This window comes from Pleurodeles waltl, chromosome 1_1 (genome assembly GCF_031143425.1).
Source record: "Pleurodeles waltl isolate 20211129_DDA chromosome 1_1, aPleWal1.hap1.20221129, whole genome shotgun sequence".
NCBI classification, from domain to species: domain Eukaryota; kingdom Metazoa; phylum Chordata; class Amphibia; order Caudata; family Salamandridae; genus Pleurodeles; species Pleurodeles waltl.
The window spans coordinates 443,796,531-443,818,564 of record NC_090436.1 but is presented as its reverse complement, the minus strand read 5'-3'; the positions used below and the strand labels follow the sequence as shown (position 1 = coordinate 443,818,564).

The following is a 22,034-nucleotide window of genomic DNA, read 5'->3' as shown; positions in this document are numbered from 1 at the left end:
GGTAGGGAACTGAGATGTGGGTGCAGGTCTGCCAGTTTTATCCTTGCTCCTGGGTGAAAAGCAGGGGGGTCCTGGTTCTCCAATCAGGTGCAGGGTCCCCCCCCCTGTGATGACCACTTCCTGGGAAGTGTGGCAAAAATCAATCCCAGGAAGCAACATTCTCCAAAAATCCATCATGGTTGAATCTGATTTTTGGAGGTTACATCTGGCTGAGCCCACCCACTGCTGTGCCTAAAAATCATAAACACACCCCTCTCCTGCCCTCTCCTAATCTAATCAAGGGGGCACCTAGTTGTCTGGGGTTGCAGGATGTGGGAGTGTTGCTGGTTGCTCCAAACGTCCTTCTCTGCCTTTGAAGACCAGTTTGGCAGCCCTCCCCCTTCCTGCCTCACCATCTGCTGAGGGGAGATTCCCTCCCACAGGCACATTCCTTTGTGTGAAGCCAGGCCACTTCACACCTCATCAAGGCAGCCTGGCCAGGCTGCTAGAGGCTGGCCAATCAGAGCACAGCAGCAAAAACAATGCAGGGCTGAAATTGGCAACTTTTCAGGTAAAGTTTAAAACTCTTTAACTGAACAAGTTATATTAAATCCAACAACTGGAAGCTGTTGGATTTATTATAACAATTAATTTGATACCAAACTCTTGGTATCCATCATTTAAGGAGACTTTAAAAATTTAAATAAAGTCTCCCCATTCTAGCCTATGGAGGTCATTCACTACAATGAGGGAAAAACAAATTTGGCTGTTTTTACCTCACCAGGGCTTATAAAACTATTTTATAAGGTCCCTGCTTATAGTTACATAGCACCCAGCCCTAGGGGCTCATAGGGCACACCTTAGGGGTGACTTATATGTAAAAATAAGGTAGTTTAAGACTTTGGAACTACTTTTAAGTCCAAACTCGATTTTGCATATAACTTAAATTTAAAAGCAGCCAGGCACACCTCAGCAGTGCACCTATGGGTGCACTACCTATGCTGTGGTCCCTAAACCTACATGCCCTACCATATACTAGGGACTTATAGGTAGGTACACTTAGCCAATTATAATTAGCCTAATTTGCATATCCATTTTACACAGAGCACAGGCCCTGGGACTGGTTAGCAGTACCCAGGGCACCATCAGTCAGAAAAACACCAGCAAAAAGTAAAAAATGGGGGCAAACAGTTAGGGGGCCTCTGCAATCAGCCCTGTTTTCTCCCAGGTGCCCAAAGCAGAGCCCTCCTGGGTCAAAAAAGAATGAACAAAAGAACCTCAGATAGAGGTGCAGGAGGGATGCCTGGCTGCCAAGATAACATCGCAGACTTCGTGTGGAAGATCAAAAGATGTCAACTTCCGCTGCTCAGTCTCCATGCATGAAGGCGGAGATTGGAAAGGTTCGGGTGGAGAACCGTCCCCTGTTGCTGCAACAGAAGATCCTCCCGAAGAGGCAGTCGGAGTGGAGGATCGGTGGCCATGCTCAATAGCTCTGGATACCAAACTCTCCATGCCCAGTCTGGAGCCACCAAGATGAATTGGGCCTGGTCATTCCTGATCTTCTTGAGAACTCTGGCCAGAAGTGGTATAGGTTGAAAGGCGGAAAGGAGGCCAGAGTTCCACTTGAGACAAAAAGCGTCTCCAAGTGAGTGCCGCATTGGAAACTCCAATGCACAAAACAGCTGACACTGCACGTTGTTTCCGAGGCGAACAGATCTAACAAAGGCTCTCCCCACTGCTGAAAGAGACCTTGCACCACCTCCAGATGGAGACATCATTCGTGATTGACTGTGCATTGACGGCTGAATTTGTCCGCTCTGGTTTTGAGAGAATACGCCAGATCTTGAACCACCAGGGTAATGCCCTGATATTCCAGCCATGTCCAGAGGTGCAGTGCCTCCTGACAAAGGGTCCATGACCCTACTCCGCCCTGTTTGTTACAGTACCACATGGCGGTAGTATTGTCCGTGAACACCTGCACTAGTTTCCCTTTGAGAGAGGGAAGAAATGCTTTCAACGCAAGCCAGATCACCCGGAGCTCCAGAAGATTGATGTGGAGCCCAGACTCCACCGGAGACCAGAGGCCTCTAAACTCTGCGTCTCCCATGTGGCCGCCCCAACCCAGAAGCGATGCATCTTTCACTATGGATAGATCTGGCTGGGGAAGGGAGAGGGATCTGCCGTGGACCCAATGCGGATTCGACAGCACCACTGCAGGTCTTTCGCAGTCCCCTCCGAGATCTGGTCCATGTTGGGCGATTACCTTGATGCTGCGGCCACTGGGACTTCAAGTCCCAGTGCAGAGCTCGCATATGCCATCTGGCATGTGTCACTAGCAGGATGCAGGAGGCCATGAGGCCCAGCAGCCTCAGTCAGTCTCACTGATACTCAAGACAGAGGCTGAAAGATCGGAATCCTAGCCTGAATATATTGGACTTGCTTTTGGGGAGGATAAGCCTGAAACTGCACTGTGTATAGAACAGCTCCGATGAAAGGGAGCGACTGAGAGGGAGTCAAGTGTGACTTTGGCACGTTGATAGTGAACCCCAGCGGGTGCAGGAGGCTCGCCGTAGTCTGGAGGCGGGAGACGACTTTCTGGGGTGAGCCTGCCTTCAAAAGCCAGTCGTCGAAGTAGAGAAAGACTGAGACCCCTAACCTGCGCAGATGAGCTGCAACCACCGCCATCACTTGCGTGAACACCCCAGGGGCGCTGGTGAGGCTGAAGGAGAACACAGTAAACTGATAGTGCTCGTGACCTACCACGAATCGTAGGTAACGTCTGTGGGCAGGCAGGATGGGAATGTGGAACTAAGCGTCATGCATGTCCAACGCTACCATCCAGTCTCCTGGGTCTAAGACAGACAGGACCTGAGCCAGGGTGAGCATTTTGACTTTCTTCTTCTTGAGGAAGTACTTGAGGTCCTGAAGGTCTAGGATAGGACGTAAGCCCTTGTCCTTTTTCGGCACCAGAAAGTAGCGGGAAAAACAACCACGATCTACTTCTGGCACAGGGACCTTCTCTATGGCTCCCTTGGCCAAGACAGCCACGACTTCCTGGCAGAGAAGTGCCAGATGATCCACCAGGAGATGGCTGATTGATGGAGGCATGGCTAGTGGGTCAGATTCGAAAGGGAGGGAATAGCCCTTTTGAACTATATGCAAAATCCACCTGTCTATAGTGATTGATTCCCAGTGGGGCAGGTGATGGCGAATCCTGCCGCCAACTGGATCGCAGTGAGGGGATGCACTAGGAGCATCTGGAAGCTGCAGCGGGGGCAGGGGTAGACTGGACAGACCTCTGGTTCCCCGTCCCATGTCCATGTGGGATTCCGCATCTCCGGCCACCCAGCGACTGAACAGCATGGATGGCACGGTGGCTGGCTGGGGGATGCAACAGGTAGCCGCGAAAGGCAGATTGTTGGGGGCGAGGGGCTGCAAAAAGGCCAAGGGACCGAGCCGTAGACTGGAATTTCTTGAATATCTCCAAGGCCGAGTCCGCCTCGTCTCCAAAGGGACGAGAGCTGTAGGAAGTTGGCTCTGTACATACTATCTCAAAGTGAGAGATAGTGTGCACAGAGTCCAAGGGTGCCCCTTAGAGTTTGATAGTGGCAAAGTTAGATAGTACTAATGTTCTATTTTGTGGTAGTGCGGTCGAGCAGTAGGCTTATCAGAGGGTAGTGTTAAGCATTTGTTGTACACACGCAGGCAATAAATGAGGAACACACATTCAAAGACTTAACTCCAGGCCAATAGTTTTTATATAGAAAAATATATTTTCTTAATTTATTTTAGAACCACAAGATACAACATTTGAGGTAAATACATAAAATGCAAGGTACCTCACACAGGTAAGTATAGAACTTTGATTCAAAGCAGTAGTCCACATAGTTTAGGTTAAAATGGCAATAAGCTATTTTAAAAGTGGGCATAGTGCAAAAATCAATAGTTCCTGTGGGAGGTAAGTTTGATTAAGTTGCTCAGGTAAATAGAGCACTTACACAGTCAGCCTCCTGGGCAAAGGCAGCCCACCGTTGGGGGTTCAAGGCAACCCTAAAGCCACAACACAAGGCCGGTCAGGTGCAGACGTCAAAGGAGGGCCCAAAACACATAGGCGCCTATGTAGAACAGGGGTGCTCCGGTTCCAGTCTGCAAGCAGGTAAGTACCTGCGTCCTCGGGGAGCAGACCAAGGGGGTTTTGTAGAGCACTGGGGGGACACACACAAGCACACAAAACACACCCTCAGTGGCACAGGGGTGGCCGGAAGCAGTGTGCAAAGTAGGCATCTGGTTTGCTATTGAAAGCAATGGAGGGACCTGGGTCACGTAGGCGATGCAGGCAGGGCACAGGGGGCTTCTCTGGCCAGCCACCGACTGGGCTAGGATGAGGCCCGCCTGCTGGTCACTCCTGCACTGGTAGGTGGTTCCTCTCGGTCCTGGGGGCTGCGGGTGCAGTGCTTGGTCCAGGCGTCGGGTTCCTTGTCACCAGACCGTCGCGGTCAGGGGGAGCCTCTGGTTCCTCTCTGCAGGCGTCGCTGTGGAGGTACAGTGGGGTCGACTCAGGGTACCCACATCATTGTAGTCGCCTGGGAGTCCTCTCTGTGATGTTGGTTCTCCTGAACTCGAGCCGGGGGCATCCGGTGCACTGTGAGAAGTCTCACGCTTCCGGCGGGAAGAGAGAGTTCTTTAAAAGTTGCTTTAAAGTTGCAAAGTTGTTGCAGTTTTTGAACAGTGCCGCTGTTCTCTGGAGTTTCTTGGTCCTTCGGGTTCAAGGCAGTCCTCTGAGTCCTCAGAGGTTGTTGGTCCCTGTCGGATGCGTCACTGTGCAGGTTCTTTGAGTCTGGAGACAGGCGGTAGGGCTGGGGCCAAGTCAGTTGTTGTCTCCGTCTTCTCTGTGGGGCTTTCAGGTCAGCAGTCCTTCTTCTTCTTGTAGGTTGCAGGAATCTGATTTCCTGGGTTCAGGGTCGCCCCTAAATACTAAATTTAGAGGGGTGTTTAGGTCAGGGGAGCAGTAGCCAATGGCTACTGTGTCCTTGAGGGTGGCTACACCCTCTTTGTGCCTCCTCCCTGAGGGGAGAGGGGCACCTCCCTATTCCTATTGGAGGAATCCTCCAAACTCAAGATGGAGGATTTCTAAAGGCAGGGGTCACCTCAGGTCAGGGCACCTTAGGGGCTGCCCTGACTGGTAGGTGACTCCTCCTTGATTTCCTCATTATCTCCTCCAGCCCTGCCGCCAAAAGTGGGGGCAGTGGCCAGAGAGGCGGGCAGCTCCACTAGCTGGGAGGCCCTGGGGTGTTGTAACAAAAGGCATGAGCCTTTGAGGCTCAAAGCCAGGTGTTTAACAATTCCTGGAGGGGGAGGTGAGAAGCACCTTCACCCAGTACAGGCTTTGTTCCTGGCCACAGAGTGACAAAGGCACTCACCCCATGTGGCCAGAAACTCATCTGGTTGTGGCAGGCTGGCAGAAACTGGTCAGCCTAGCACTAGGAGTCGGACTGGTATTCAGGAGGCATCGCTAAGATGCCCTCTGGGTGTATTTTACAATAAATCCCACACTGGCATCAGTGTGCATTTATTGTGCTGAGAAGTTTGATACCAAACTTCCCAGATTTCAGTGTAGTCATTATGGAACTGTGGAGTTCGTAATTGACAGACTCCCAGACCATACACTCTTTATGGCTACCGTGCACTTACAATGTCTAAGGTTTTGCTTAGACACTGTAGGGGCAACGTGCTCATGCCCTTATGCCCTAACCTGTGGTATAGTGCACCCTGCCTTAGGGCTGTAAGGCCTGATAGAGGGGTGACTTACCTATGCCACAGGCAGTGAGAGGTGGGCATGGCACCCTGAGGGGAGTGTCATGTTGACTTAGTCATTTTCTCCCCACCAGCACACACAAGCTGTGAGGCAGTGTGCATGTGCTGAGTGAGGGGTCCCCAGGGTGGCATAAGACATGCTGCAGCCCTTAGAGACCTTCCATGGCAACAGGGCCCTTGGTACCAGGGGTACCATTTACAAGGGACTTATCTGTGTGCCAGGGCTGTGCCAATTGTGGGAGCAAAGGTACAGTTTAGGGAAAGAACACTGGTGCTCGGGCCTGGTTAGCAGGGTCACAGCACACTTTCAATCATAACTGGCATCAACAAAAGGCAAAAAAAGTCAGGGGGTAACCATGCCAAGGAAGGCATTTCCATATGGGAGCCATCAAAGGGCATGTCCATGAGGGACTGTTGGACATCCCCTGAAAAACCAGAAGTACGCAACCAGGCGTGGCGTCTCAAAGCCACAGTCATAGCAACCGATCTTCGCAGAGAGTCAATCGTGTCCAGCCCACATTGTTTCGTGAACTTTGCTGCATCTCTCCCATCGTTGACAGCTTGGGAGACAATAGTACGGGCCTCCTCCGGTACCTGCGGCAGAACTTGAGCAACCGTATCCCACAGAGAGTGGGTTTAAGGGCCCAAAAGGCATGCGGTGTTCACGGACCGCAGCACGAGACTGGAGGAAGAAAACATCTTCTTCTTAAATTGTTCCAGCCTTTTTGATTCCCTATCCGGGGGTGCGGAAGGGAATGCGCCTGAGGAAGAGGAAGGCTGGATGACAAGACTCTCGGGTGTGAGATGTTGGGACAGGAATTTAGGGTCGCTCTGGGCGGGCCGCATCCAACCGTGCAATAGTCCTGTTCACGGCAGCCCCAGTGTTGGGTTTGGACCAAGTACCCAAAGGGACATGAGAGACGGCTTCATTGAATGGCAAAAAGGGCTCAGATGTGGAAGCCCCTAGCTGAAGCACCTCCTTCAGGAGACTGGACCTGACCTCTACGGTAGGTAGCACAAGGCCGAGGACCTCAGCCGCCCTACTGACCATCACAGCATAAGTCGCTCCCTCCACCGTAGCCACAGTAGGAGGGGACAGCATGCCAGCATCTGGAGAAGTGTCCAGTCCACTGGCTTCACCCAATTCCTGTGCCCAGTCCAAAGATGGGTCATCCTGGTGTTCATAAGGGTCCAGGGACCCCTCCAATACTTCCCCAAATTCGTACCCATAAGAAATAAGGTCCAAATCCGACCTGGGGTGAGTAGGCCCCATTGAAGAAAGAAGCTGTATCAGCCTACGCTGATCCAACTCCGAGTCATCGGGGATAAGGATTGGGTCGACTTCGATAGTGGGCACTACCGACGGCAGAAGCGTCGACAATTGAACCGGTGCCGGGGAAGGTCTCAGTGGTACGACCGGCATCGGTGCGGATCTGGATTGGACCTCAGTGGCCAGAGCCTAAGCCGTCGGCGCATCACCGAAGGCCCCTCGTCCGAACCCCTTGGGCCCGAAAGCACCGTATCTGGGTCGGACTGCCCAAAAATGAGGCGCATGGCCTCATAGAACTCCTTTAATTGGGCAGGGGTCGCTCCGGCTCCCGGAAATTCAGGGAAGCGCGGAGCGGACACAGAAGCAGGCTCCGAAGACGGAGGCCCCGCGCGTCGATGCACCTCCTGCGTCGCATCAGCTGAGCGACGGGGTGAAGTCGAAGGGCTATGGGACAGATTTGACTTCTTCTTACCTGCGTCCGAAGACTTGGAGGAAAAAGAATGGTGGTGGCTCCGCGAACCGTCTCGAGACTTTCCTCTCAAGCGAGACCGGGACCCACGCGGAGTCGAGCACCAGACCGACATGTGCCTGAGGGACCGCTCCCTCATGGCCTTCGGGTGCATGGCCTGGCACTCGGAGCATGACTTCGGGTCGTGATAGCGCTCCAAGCACCACAAACAGACCCGATCTAGATCCGCCACCGACATCATGCGGTCACAGTCCTCGCACTGCTTGAAACCGGTCTTCGGGGACATCCTTGACGCACCAAAAAACTCACCAAAAACACAACAAAAGGGTCAAAGTCAGTCAAAAAGAGACCAGGGTACCTCTCTACGGATCAGCCCGTGGCGCGGAAAGAAAAGAACTAACGTCACTGCGCTGAGGCGGCATCTATGTACTACTCCCGACGTCATCACAGCGACCTCGACGCCTGCAGAGTCGACAGACGCCACCTACCAACATGCAAGGGTATTGCTCAAAGAAAAAATCTCCGGATCCTGTCTGACGCCTGGGGGAAAATTCTAAGGTAAGGAATCTGCAAATAGAATTCTCTATCAGATAAAAATCCTACAAAAGTAGCTGCACATTTATTTTGAGCTCTTAAATATGCAAACGTATAAATACATGCAATTCAAACATGGACTACTGCAGTACCGAAAACAAACGGAAGTCATAGAAGTCAGTTTCCCAACAGGACATACATGGCATAAAGTACCCCCTGCCATATATTATAAGGACATTGCAAGTCACAGAGGAGTTCCATAACCATATAGAGGAACAAGGCCAAGGGCCGAGTTCCTTTACAAGTTTATAGAACTTTGAGGTGACTTGCAATATCCTTATCATGTACACCAGAAGGTACTTTATCCCATATAATACATGGTCACACCATTACCTTTCCCACAAAAAACTTGAAGAATAAAAATAAAACATCTAGAGCTAAATTAAACACAATCTGTTATTTATGTGTTGCAAACAGATATTGGAAACAGCTCAATAGAAGTCTTTTTTTAATTTTTTTAAAAGGCTGCATTAGCTCAGAATGTAGAAATGTGCAGAATGATTCTAGCTTTTCTCTATCAAATTAGTGCAAAATATAAACAAGTTCTCTCTGCTCTTCATTGTAAGCTACAAAGTAGAGCAGAAGAAAGAAAAGAAGCTTTCCATTTTCGTTGCTTTATCTTACATTATGCTCAGAGACATGACCTGCCTTTCATCTAGGCTACTGGCTCTGGCAGGAGGGATTTTGCTTCAGAACACAACTTTCAGAACTTACAATAGTCAAGTTCTGATGTCTTTTCTTTATATTCGGCAACTGGGTGCGTCACAAATCACCAATTATAAAGAAATTATAGACTGCCTTTTATACAGGGATTACAGAAACCCGCCTCCGACAGGAAGTTCACCACTATTTTAAATTGAAGGCTCCCAAAACACAGTCCATTTTCTATGTCCATTGATCCTTCTATAAATACTCCCCTCTCCTCCCCACTCCCACTCAGCCTATAATTTTCCAAAGACTCAATTAGAGGTGCTCAGGAAGGGAGAGAGAGGGAACAGACTGGGATGAGGAGGACTATGTATGGGGTAATTAAGATTACCAGGAAGTAAAGAAATGATTTCCCCTTCAACTCTGTCCTCCTCAAACCAGTCCTAACAGAATGAGCATTTACCAAGGCACAGAAAAGCACTGACAAATGTATGACTCAAAAGCTTTGTTATCAATAAGCAATTTCTTCATTGTTGAATGCAAGACAACAGAAACAAACATCAAACATGAAGTACAAGTTACTGCACAACAGATTTCCTGAATCGAAGCACCATCCATTTCTGCCAAAAAAAGTAGAAACCGCTCTAGCGACCTTGAATCTTAAGACGTGCAACTTCTCCAGCCAGCACAAAAGCTTGAGAAATAGCATGTTTCACCCATCTACTAATGACTTGAGAAGTAGCCTTCTTACCTTTGTTAGCAGATCCAAAAGAGACAAAAAGAGAGGATGACAAACAAAAATCCTTGGTACGGTTCATTGATATCATCAATGTTCGCTTTACATCAAGAGATGACGGACTATCTGAATTTAATCAGAAAAGACAGGAAGCACAATTAATTGAGAGAAATGAAAATTAGATTGTACCTTAGGCACAAATTTAGGGTCCAGCCTCAGAACAACCCGATTAGGAAAACATTTCAAAGAAAGAAAAAAAAATCACCAGAGCCCCTAGTTCTCCTACACTCTTAGCTGATGTGACTGCTACGAAAAATGTAGTCTTAGACAGAAAAGCCAAATCCGACTGCTCCATAAGTTCAAAAGGAGAGAGTTGGGGACCCTTAAGGTCAAATGATGGATCTGAAGGCAGTACAGGAATTTTAACAACAGGTTGTTGTAAATGAAAACTCTTCAAAAGCCTGACCACCAGTGGAGAAGCCTTAAAACAACCTTCTCTTATTTTGAGAGCTTTTAAAACAGCCCATTGAGCCTCTAAGGTCGCAGGACTAAGACCTTTCATGAATCCTTCCTTTAGAAAATACAAATTCTTAAAGGGATCTACAGTGGATGAGAAAAACCCCTTTGAAACACACCATTTATGAAAAGAGGACCAATTCTTATAGGAGTGTAATGTGGAAGGTTTCCTAGACGTTTGGATGTCTAAGGCCACTGTGTCAGAACAACCCATCTCCCGCAGATCTAGCTGCTCAAGAACCAAGCCGTCAACCTCAGGTGCATGATTTGCAACACTGGAAGCTGAGGCGACTGAAGAGGAGATGGGTGAGTCGACAGGTGTGCAAATCTCTCCCTAGCCATGTTCAAAATAAGGCAAACCTGGGCATTCGAGGCCAAAATGGTGCAATCAAAATAACTATGTACCTCTCCTCCTGTATCTTCTGAAGCACCATTGGGAGGAGGGGAATTGGAGGGAATGCATACAGGACACCCTGAGGCTAGGGAATTGAAAGAACATCCATTGCCCAGGCTTTGGGACACTGAAGCTCCGAGCAGAACATTGTCAGCACTGCAGTGAGAGCCTAACCTATCAGTTATGTTGTATTCTATTTCAGAGCTTCTGACCTTGGAGCTGAAGAACCAGGTTCAGTCTCGGCGTTGGCTCAAAATCCTGTGATGTTGAGCGAATCACTTAATCTCTTTGTGCCTGCCAAAAATTAATAAGTAACATAACTAGTGTTCATGTAAAGCGCTCCAATACCTTCGGGTCGGGTTTGCGCTAAATAAAACCACAAAAACAATAAATAATTATATGGCACTTACTACCCCTATGTGGGGTGCTGAAGTGCTAGCCTATATGGGTAGCATGCTGCACTGTGTAGAGTGTGTGGTTGGAAGGGTGTTGCCTTTGTTTTGAACCTATGTGGAAGTGTTTCCATGTTGTGCATAAGGACCACTAAATTGCGGCTATTATGTTATGGGAGGCAAGGCTTATCACTGTGATGGATGAGGAAGTGTGAGTGTCAGGCACACAGTTTATGGTTTTCAGCAAGCTGGCAGCTTTGGGCAGCTCTTTTCACAATATTTCGTATTTTCATAGTCCACTAGCTGCTTACTGCTCTAGGTTGTATTGTAATTGCATTTATATTGCACTTATTAAACCTGAAGAGGTATTGTAGCGCTTTACACTGGGCAGCAGCTGATCTGGAACCCAGGGTTCATAGGGTTTTTTGGCTAATTGTTTGTTATTCAGATTAGTCTTGCATTCTTAAGGAAACCATTTCCTCCCGTTTCTATATGCTAGAATAAATTAACAGGAGTTAGGTGTGATCTTAAGTGGAAGAAGGTGATATGTAAATTCATGCATTAGTTGGACCCAGACAATTATGTATTGTGAGGGTGTAGGGGTATGCCTTTTTAAGGAGAGGTTGTGATCTATAAAAGGAGGTGTGGGCAATTTGCAGAGATACCAGAACAGGGGTCATGGCGAACATGCATGTGATTTAGAGGAGGCTATGCTCACAGAGGGGAGGCATCAGGAGGCTGGAAAGAAGGAGAGAGTCAATCGAAAGACAAAGAAGAGTCAACAATAAGAAGTTTTAAGTCAAAGTCAGATTTCATGCAGGATTTTTAGGAATTTTGTGGAGATTTCTTGAGATTGCATGCAAAACTGTAGAAAGAAACAACATTAATTGCATGTGTTGCAATATCATTGTGGGCCACGAGAACACCAGTGTCACACACCATTGCCTGCAGATAAATAGATTTAAAATAAATATGGTTTAATTTTCCTAATAATCACGTGGAAGGAAAACTCAAAACAGGAATGTTGTACTTTAAATGTTTGTGCTTGAGATGCTCTTTCCATTTCCATCTGGTGATCATGGTGGGATGAAGGATAACAGTTTATTTTAGTGAATTTGTGTAAAGTAATGCTCCTGTATGGCAGGTAACACAGGGCTGTCTCCATCTGAAGTACCACACAACATAGGTGCAATGAAGGGTGAGATCTTGCATCGGAGTGGTACTCAGCCTTCCTGCAGCAGTAATCAGACACACAAAAGTAAAGGCCCTGCCTAGAAATTTCCTCCCCCCAACAATAGAACCTACCTCTCTCACTTCCCAGTCTGATCTCTGCCCTCAAGCCATAGAAATGCAGACAGTTCACTTTCACTATCTGGGGAGGTGATTTAGTTTGTTTGTCTTGAGTTCAGAAGCAAGGCAACAGGGCTCACCATTTAAGTAAGATTTTACACCACAAAAAGACATTCAGATTCAATTGTGATAAAGAGTCATGTACCATCAAACTTTCTGCCAGTGGGTGTAACAGTAAGAACTTTGGGTCACACAGAGCAAGTCTGTTACTTCTGGCTATGAAAATGCTGGGCTGAAAGAGGTTCAAGGACCCACTGAAGGACCAACTAAACGACCCACTGAAAGAAAACAGAGGCTCTTCAACAATCCGTCAAATTATTAGTTTTTGCCTCCCCAAAAGGTACAGTCCGTACCAATGTTTCTCCTGCTTTGCTTACCACCGTAGAGAACTGAGCAACTTCTTCTGAACAAGAGGTAAGTAATATATTATTCTGGAGAAATATCCAGACCCTTATAATTTTGTAAATCAATCAAGTTATAAGCTGGCATCGGAATTGTAAGAGGGCAGAAAATTATCAACTCCCATGTAATTTTTTTCTATTTGGCTTTAGTTGTTATCAGCCATGATAAGGGCATTGGAATTAGAATCAAAGAGTTCCTCCATCTAAGCAAACCTCTGGGCCCTAGGAAGATGTTCTGCTAAAGACCTTTTATCAAAACCTGCCTTAACCTTCTCTTTTCCCACTCAGATGATCTCGGATTATTTTGAGGGCAGCGCTAAAGGTGGCTCACAAGGGCTGCATCTAAGTTGGCCTCGTAGGCGACACTGACAGTTTGGGCATCTTGGAAGTCAGCAACCTTTACTTTAGTGCAATAGTATGTGTAGGCATGGCACTGGGAAGCACAGTCATTGTAGCCACTGGACTCACCAACCCATAGGAGAAGGTTTATCCTTGGGTAGCTAGTGGACAAAGGGTACTGGAGACATGATGAACAAATCCAGTATGGCCAGCCGGAAAGCACCCGACCTGCATGGGGGTGGCACATTAATTGGGAATTCCAACACTGGGTAACAGCGTTAAAACTCTGAATGGTACCGGGAGCAGGATTATTTCTATAAGGTGGAAGAGGATTTCACCTTCTCATAGAACTTTTTGTGTTTTTTTGTGAGAACTCAGTTTGAGAGACCATGTCCTGTCACTAGACTTACATGAAGGACAGGAGGAATGCTTCAGCATGTGCCTTCAGGCTTTGGCCAAAAATAGCTTGGCGTCCTGCTCGCTGATGACCTTCAGGGGCATTAAACCAAGGTATTGTCATTGTTTTCGTGACATCATATGCAGATGTCATCTGCGTTTTACAAGGAAATCTTCTTGCATCTTCTGCAAGAGGTTTTAGATTCTCAGAAGGAGAGATTTGACCTAATCACTGTTGAAAAGCAGAGGAATTAATTCAGAAAAACATAGAAAGATCTCTGGACCACCGTGCCTAGCAATTTGTTGCAAGTGCGCTTAATTCTGCTTCACATACTTCAATGTCACACTCCCAGCTGCTGAAGTCACAGCTGATGTTGCATACTGTCACCTATGGGCCCTGAACAGTTACGCTGATATTAGATGAGGTGAAGGCCTCGGAACTGCTTGGAATGGTAGAGACCAAACAGCTATTACAGACTATGCAGGTGTTAAAAGCAACTACTGCTAAAAGCAGTAGGCGCCAAAGGTGTGCTCTTGACTTTGGGTGATTGGAGATTATTACACTGGTTAAACTGCCGATCTGGAATCTAAGTAATATTTCAGAGGCCTACTATAGATTTTATTTGACAAGTCTTCTCCAGCTGTAAAGCAGCTCAGTTAAAGCTATATTTGTTTCACAGATACATATGGAAAGTTACTAAATGTATGAACTGATTTTTCCAAGTGTGGGCAAACATTTTTTAGATGATTGCTTTTGCACTCTCACTGGATGGAGTTCAAATGGCTCTGCGGAGCGCAAGATGCTTGAGGCAATCACTAGTCTAGCTGGTTGTATGGGCAGTGAATGCTGTGCAACATTAGATGAACGCTGCACCGTCCATAGAGCTGTGTCTGTGGAGCCATGTGTAAGTGACACCCCTGCAGTTCAACGTCAGTTTCTTGCTTGACTCTTTCTGCACCCTGAGATGCGAATGTTGTTAGCAGTGTGCAGATTTCTAAATCGGGGCCTCTTCACATGGCAAAAAGAGACCACTCCACAGAAAAGATTGGTGGGAGGGGAGTGAGGAATCTGTGGCATCAGAAAGAGCATTACCAATGGTAAGTAACTTGTTCTTCTGATGGATACTTCTCAATGCAAGTTACTCCTCTTTAGAATAGATACCAAGGCTCTACCTCCCAAGGTGGATGGATTGTAGAATGGGCTCAGACAAAATGTCTTGCAGGACTGAACAGGCAAAATTACCTTTCTGTCAGACCTGGTTGTCAAGGATATAGTTCTTTGTGAATACGTGCACTGGCCCCACGTCACAGCCTGATACATGTCCAGGTAGGCAGCCTTAGATTTAGTGGAATGGGCTCTTAGATCTTCTGGAGGTAGCTTTTTGGCCAAATTGTAGAAGCTCTTAATACAGAGGACTATCAACTTCAGCAGAGTCTTTTTCTACACAGCCTTTCCTTTATCTGCCGACAGAGAAAGCCACAAAGACATTCACCCAATGTGCTTTTGGTGTGATGGATGTAAAATCGTAAAGCTCTTTTGGGGTCCAGCCAATTAATCTTCTCTTTTCAGGAGTTAGGTGGGGCAAATAAAATTGGAAGTCTGATGGACTGGCCAACGTGAAAAGGAGTCACGACTTTTCGTAAGAAGGCCACTCTGGTCCTCAGCACCAGTTTTTTTTTTTTTGGGGGGGGGGGGGGGGGGGGGGAAGTGGTGTAGTGTAGACTGGTTGAACTAATTATGCCTGCAGTTCACTTATACAACAATCTGAAGTGATCGCAACAAGGAAAACAGTTTTGAGAGTGAGAAGAAGCATCAAGCAGCTATGTATCACCTCGAAAGGGAGGCATATAGGGAATGTCAGGGCCAAGTTAAGGCACACTGTGGCATCACTAACAGTTTGGGAGTGAACAAGTGTGCCACACCTTTAATGAAGCACATCACAACAGGTGATTTGAACAAAGACGGTTGGTCTGACAAATGTAAATTGGCTGAAAGGATCGTCATATAACCTTTTATAGTGCAAGACTTTGCTGGACCAAAATCTGAAAAGACAACAAAACATCTGACAGTTTGGCATGTTAATGCTAAATTGTAAGATGTTAAGCCACCACTGCTGATCTTGGATTCCAACAGGTTTCCTTAGTGCTGGGCCAACTGAGACTTTGGATTCCGCTGCAGAGCCTGCATTCGTCACCTGGCATGGTCATCAAGCAGGATGGAGGAGGCCAACAGGCTAAGAAGCCTCAGAACTTCTCTCACCACAAGACTGAGGCTCAAACATCGGGATCATAGTTTCCCAAATACTACTCTTCATTTGAGGAGTGAGGCAGGACAAAAGATTTTGGACGACTGACGGATTGGCCAGCATGAAAAGGAGTCATTTTTAAAGCTGATTGACTCTGATCAGAGTCGGAATCGAAAAGTTGTTGGAGCATTGAGGTGCGGTTCTGAGGTAGAGGTATGGATCTGTCTGAGTTGAACTGAACCTGGGACCAAGTGGGTCAGGGCAGCTTTAGGACACGACCTCAGTCGTGGCTGAGACTAATTTGGCTCAAAGTCAGATAGAACCAGTGTGATCTTGGTGCTGGATTAAAAGTAGGCCATGACGTAGAAGTGAAACCTGAGTTAGGTTAAGTAGGCACAAATAGTGCTGTACCCCAACTGGCTGCATCAATGTATTATTGGGCCCCAAAGGTACAACAGAGGGAGCTGCAAGAGCACTAAAGATGAAAAACATAACCTCTTTAAAGTCCTCAATCTATTGTGATATCGCTGATGGCCCCAGAAACTCTAGGTGCAGTGGAATTAAATGTGAAATTGGTTCCTCCGTGGAGTCTGGGAGATGGAGAGGCACCCTGACGACCTCACCACTTCTCTGGCTGGGAGTGGCAGGACTGGGATGACTCCAGGGTGGCATTATAGTGCTTCCATTTAGACTTCAACTTACCGGCACATGGGAGCAATGCTGTTTTGATATTACCCATCCAGTCCTGGGTATAGTTTAAAGGAGAGGAATCTGGAGTTAGAAGTATCCCTCAGAAACAAACATTCCCTGAAAAGGTTAACATGTGCTTCTTCTGCATTAGCACATATCGAAATCCCAAAGCCTGTCCATACCCAAACAAGATTTGTATCTATAGATACAAGTATGCCACTAACAGATTTCAAGGTCCACATGGAAAAATGGCACATTCCTTAGTGAGGAAGGCAGCAAAAATGCCTTTTTTGGTAAAACTCCAAAGTCTAATATGTGGGAGGTAACCTAGCCAGTCAGTAGACCTCTGTAAATTTCTCGTGTGGTGTGTAAATGTAATACATTTTGCTATGTTTATACTAAAGACATATCATCAGCTTCGATGGCCAAAGGAGGAGAGCGTAGAACAAATATTTTCAAGAATCTGCTGGTCATGTACTCATAATTATTTGGTATTTAGGGATACCACCATACCTTAGCAAACCTAACCTACACAGATATGGCATTGCTAAAACCAGGGGATGGACGACAACACACCGGTGAAGTGGGAAGCAAAAAGGCATTAGGCTTAACTAGAATGCTTGAAAAATGTTTAGCTTTACTATTATATCTTAATCATGTGACCATACACACGTGTAAATACTACCAATTTAAAGCTGTAGTTGTGCTAAAGAAAATAATATTGATCTTTTTCAATAATCATAATAAGGTAACATAGTAATAGCAACGAGGACAGTTATAACGGTAATACATTTCTGAATAGCAGACAATGTTTCACATGTACATCGTGTGAATCTCAAAGCTGTTCTATTTACCAAAGCAATTTGGTAGTTTCATAGATTTATATATAACCGGTGTTATTAACGAGCCAACTAAATGGTATTTACGTCATTACCTTTTGAAGAAAAAGACTGCCCTGCTGAGTTTCAAATCTGTAATAAAACGTTGCCCACAGGTGACAAAAATGGATGTCTCATTCAGTGGTGGCATGTCACAACATGGTCATAGGCTCTGAAGCACACATAACTGAGATACCCGTCCCCAAATCATACAGGAGACAGCGAGGTGGTACACGTGGGTATATGATACAGAGATTCTACATGATTATATATTCTTTGCTCTGACATGTTACAAATTCAAAGTAAAACTCTATGGAAACACTAAGTTTTGCACAGTAATTAAGGGGGATTATCCAATTAAGTTTAAAAAGAGTAATCCATTATTAGCTTATTAACATCATACGACGTGATTTTTATGGGTTTATTCTAAAGTATTTTGATATCTGAAAAAATATGAAAAACTGCATTTATTTTTGTGATAATAACATTGACTAATGTATTATATATAACCTCACCTTTTTGCATTCACTATTTCTTCTAGTTCGTTCGACTTTTTAGCTGCTTTTCTCAAGACTTCCTCTGGAACATCTGCCAGTTTTGCAACATTTAGGCCATAACTTCTGCCAGCTACGCCTCTGGTTATTTGATACAAAAAAGTGATAAACTCGGGGTTCAGTTCCTTTTCCAATCCTAGAGAAAAACAAACATATTTTCACTATGCTGTAAGAACTATCTATATCCATTCTTATTATCAAGTGCTTATTAAAACATACTGATTTTTTTTTTTAAATAAACCAATTTTATGGTCTATTTATCAGTGAAATAGCAATCCTGAAAATATTACTGGAAATGTGCATGGGTTAAATGCCTGATGGTGCCCAAATTATACTGGGGTGTGAATTTATTTTAAATGCTGGCTAGTCCTTGCACAGTTAACAGTGGAGTAATCCATATAGATGCGCTTTGTCAGTGCTAGGTTCTCAAAAGAGACCCGCTCAAGACAGCAGTACCACAGACTGTTACATGGTGTCCTGGTAGCCAACAAGCAAATTTTGCAGTATCAAAAAATGTTACTGGTTGTCCCAAGATCAGGGAAAGATCAGCTGGAATGGCACTGCAAAATATGATATAATTTTCATAATGTTTAATAAGGATGTTGAAAGAAGGTCTTATGTTAGCAAGACTGGAACAGTGGCACATGTAAAGAGAGACATTGAGGAAAGACACAATGGCATGTTCAACCAGCAGCGTAGGAGAACTACGGTGGCATATACAACCAGTGACATTTAAAAAGCACCATAAAAGAACGCACAATCAACAGTTAAGAAGAAGGACCACAATGGTACAGATATTATTTGGATGGCACACTCACAGTGAATAGAAACCTGCTGATAAGAACTTAAGGATGGAATGGGAACATGAGTAAAAAATATAAATGCAGGATAATGGCCGTCAGGTGTAATTTTTTCAACAATCAATATTTTATGTAGCATTTGTTCATCACATAAAATCGTTGTTTTCTTTAGAAATAACATAACGGATAATATAGAAAACTTAAAAATGTAATTTATAGATTATACTTCAAGTAAACATTTTCCAATATAATTCAGAATGTGTTATTTTTAGAGGCAGAGCATTATTTTCTAGATGGGAGAAGATTCACCAGAACGTCCCTGTCATATGCTGTAAGCAATGAACTGCCTGCAGTACAACATATGAATTTCCTAGGATGTGGAATAATATATCAAAATGAGTTGAACAAGTTGATATGTGCGAGTAGTTGTCCACAAAACAACTGAGAAGTTCAAATGTGGTAAGATGCAAAAAATGCAAATGTCCAGTCAGAAACTCTTAATTCTGAATGAACATATGGAATGGATCACCTAAAGTGGCACCATGGCCAATACCTATGAAACACCTTGCAATATAACCCACTAAGATACTACTAGTGACATAACTATTTGCAAAAAGACATCAATTATGATGGCATTATTATCAAAATTATTTTAAAAGCACCAAAAGTCACAAGCAAGTCACAAACTTGTGCATGTTAAATCAAGGCACACACATATGCAGATTATCAAATGGTGGCTTTACAGAAGAACATAATATTAAAACAAGCATTTGCAATGCAGTAGGTCTCGCATTTACTTGAATTGGAGCTATTGGAATTGTAAATGCATACCTGCACTTTTTAGCCACATTAACTGGTCAACCCTGCCGTATATTTTGGTACACTGTCCCATAAGACTAATAACTTTCATAAAAAAATAAAAAAAATACAGCCCCGTGATGTAAGTTGAAGATGAACCCACTGGAATTTCGTCGCCTCTTCAGCATTCAAATATAGAGGGCATAAGAGTCGTCCTGGTGGTGAAATGGTGGCGAGGGACAGCACGCTTTTCTCTTTTAACCTTTTTGTGTTATTTTAAATATGTGTTCAAACGGTTTGTTACCTCAGTGCGAATGTGTCACACATTCAGATATGCACTATTTTCACACTCATAAAGGAAAGAAGTTACACCAAGATACCTTTTGAGTCCTTTTTTAACATATGAATCATGATTAAATATGTTTGCAGTACGAATATACATTTATATTTTGAGATTTGTATATGCCTTTCATTCTCAAATGGCATGCAATTTCATTCTGTACATCGCAACGTGACAAACAAAATGTCCGATAGGCAGTGGAAGCTAATTCTATAGGCGCTCGTTTAAGTGCCCATCTAATGATTGCAGCCAGAAACAGCGAAACATGTACAAACAATGCTCGCAAAATAAGTGTAGGACTGGGATCACGAGGAAAGGCGCTTGTGGGTTTTGAACCTTGCTTTCACGGTGTGCAATAAACACTAAGTGCTTCTGCCACTCGCTTCGAGTTTCTCAGTTTGCCAACTCAGTTCCATTCCAGTTCGGCACTGTCATTTTACTACTGTTTAAAATCATATGCTTCTAATTTCTGTCTCAGCGAAAAGCAAAGTACACCCAGCAAGGCGGAGATTTTTTTCTCCACAAGAGCTGATAGGTTGAAAAGTCTGCAATGGCTCCACTCCACCCCCACTTTATGCATAAAGGAAGGAGTCAGATTACAAGGCAGCAGCCAAGTTGAGAGGGGGCGGGAAAACAATGTTGATGTCATTTACTTTCATGTAATGTGCTCCCTTGATTCATTTTTTTAAAGTTAAATGGCATAGAGGCATTCCTTATCCCAATGACATCACCTGGTCAAAGTGTATCCAGATCACTATTTAATTTGGGATTCTCTCTACACTCCACCACCCCTCTGCTCCTTAATATGTTTAGATTGCCAAGCAGTAAATGTGAAACGTAAAGTCGGACTGTAATGTCTCCGATCGGCATTTCTGTCCAAGATACAAATATTCAAAAAGGCAAAGAGAGTGAGGATGAGCTGGCCCTGGAAACACTCCCCTCTGCTGTTGCTTTTTCTTTGCTGAGGGAGCTGGGGGGGATGGAGACCTGCTGTAGGACTTGCCCGAGAAAGCATGGCTGCTATGAAACACAAACCTACAGTGTAACCCGAGCAGGGAATTTGTTTTTAAAAAGTCCCCTACAAAAGAGATGAACAGCACAAAGTGTAGTTATATGGTAGTTGGTCCCTGCTCTGAATGAGAAAAAGGAGGGACAAAGAGGCAGAACTGACCACTAGCGAGCAAGGATTTTTAAAGGACACTGCAACCAACAAATAATATAGTTTTAAGCGCACAGTATAAGTATACTTAAAAGTATACAAAAGGTTGAATGCTTACGCTCGACCTAAACAGTAGATGGTATTTTGATAGTCCCATCCAAGATACAAAAAGACAACGCCTTACATGTAGAGTCAAAATTACTGTGCAAAACAAGTTTGGTGGCCAAATAACATCTAATAGAGGCAAAGATGTAGATTGTCTCCACTCCTGTCAATACACTGGGGAGATATAACTTGGTTCAACTTGTCTCCAATCCTGTGAATACACTGGGCAGATGTGACTTGGTCCAACATATAAGTAAGAGGAATTTTCTTCAGTGGCTCTAAATGAGAGAGCTGTCAGGCTTCTAGAACCAAAAACAAAATCTTTGTTGACACAGGAGAACATCTGGCCTTGTGAATAGGTTTTAATCCATGCAAAACGATACAGTAAAGAAAGAACAGATGTGCCGTTAAAGAAGTCCCTGAAATCCTTACAGCCTGTGAGAATCTTTGGTTAAAATCCACCACAGACAGGAAAATATGGTTTGCACAAAAGTTGAATGGCCGTAATGGAAACAACTTGGCTGATAGAGTAATTAAAACCAATCAGGCTGCACAACTGGGGAAGTTATAGGCAGAAATCAGCAGACTGGAAATCGAGCAATTCTGTTTGGTGGGACTAGAACCTTCCCCAGACAACCCAGTCAACAGTGTTCACACAGAAAGATGAAGGGGAAGAGGAATAAGAGAAAGTTGGAAAACCATCACTCATTTGTTTGTTTCACTAAAAGAAGGGCAGCTGGCTTCCACTAGAATGATTAGGACCCTGTCCATCTGAACATTTGCTAAGATCTTGGAAACTGTACTAATCAAATGTAAGGTATAATAAAGTTTATTTGGCATGTCACGGATAGGGATCCACCTCTAGAGCTAGCAGGCTGACCATCTGTAGTCATATAACACAAATCTTTAAGTAGCACATTTTATTTTCTTACAATGAAAATAGGTTTGCTCAAGGCCACCTAAATTATGCACATGTAAATCCGACTGAGAATCTCAAGATAACAATAGTGGCGCTAGGAAGAAAATACGTGGTTAAGGCATTCTTCTCACATGTTCTTCATTAAAATGTACACAGATATAAAGGACAGTAGATACCCTTCCTTATTGAGGGCACAAAAATTGCACATAGTTGGAGACTGAGACCGTATAACAGTGACTGTTCACAT

The 22,034-nt window shown here is 44.9% G+C and overlaps 1 protein-coding gene across 3 annotated transcripts in view; it reads right to left on the bottom strand.

Annotated features, from left to right (window-relative positions):
* Nucleotides 1–22,034, bottom strand: part of MSH3 (mutS homolog 3) — a 1,766,808-nt gene that overhangs the window by 42,583 nt on the left and 1,702,191 nt on the right. For all 3 annotated transcript variants that reach the window (XM_069224514.1, XM_069224522.1, XM_069224532.1), the window contains one exon: nt 17,628–17,802. In XM_069224514.1, the coding sequence (XP_069080615.1) occupies nt 17,628–17,802 (175 nt within the window). The remainder of the gene's footprint in view (nt 1–17,627; nt 17,803–22,034) is intronic.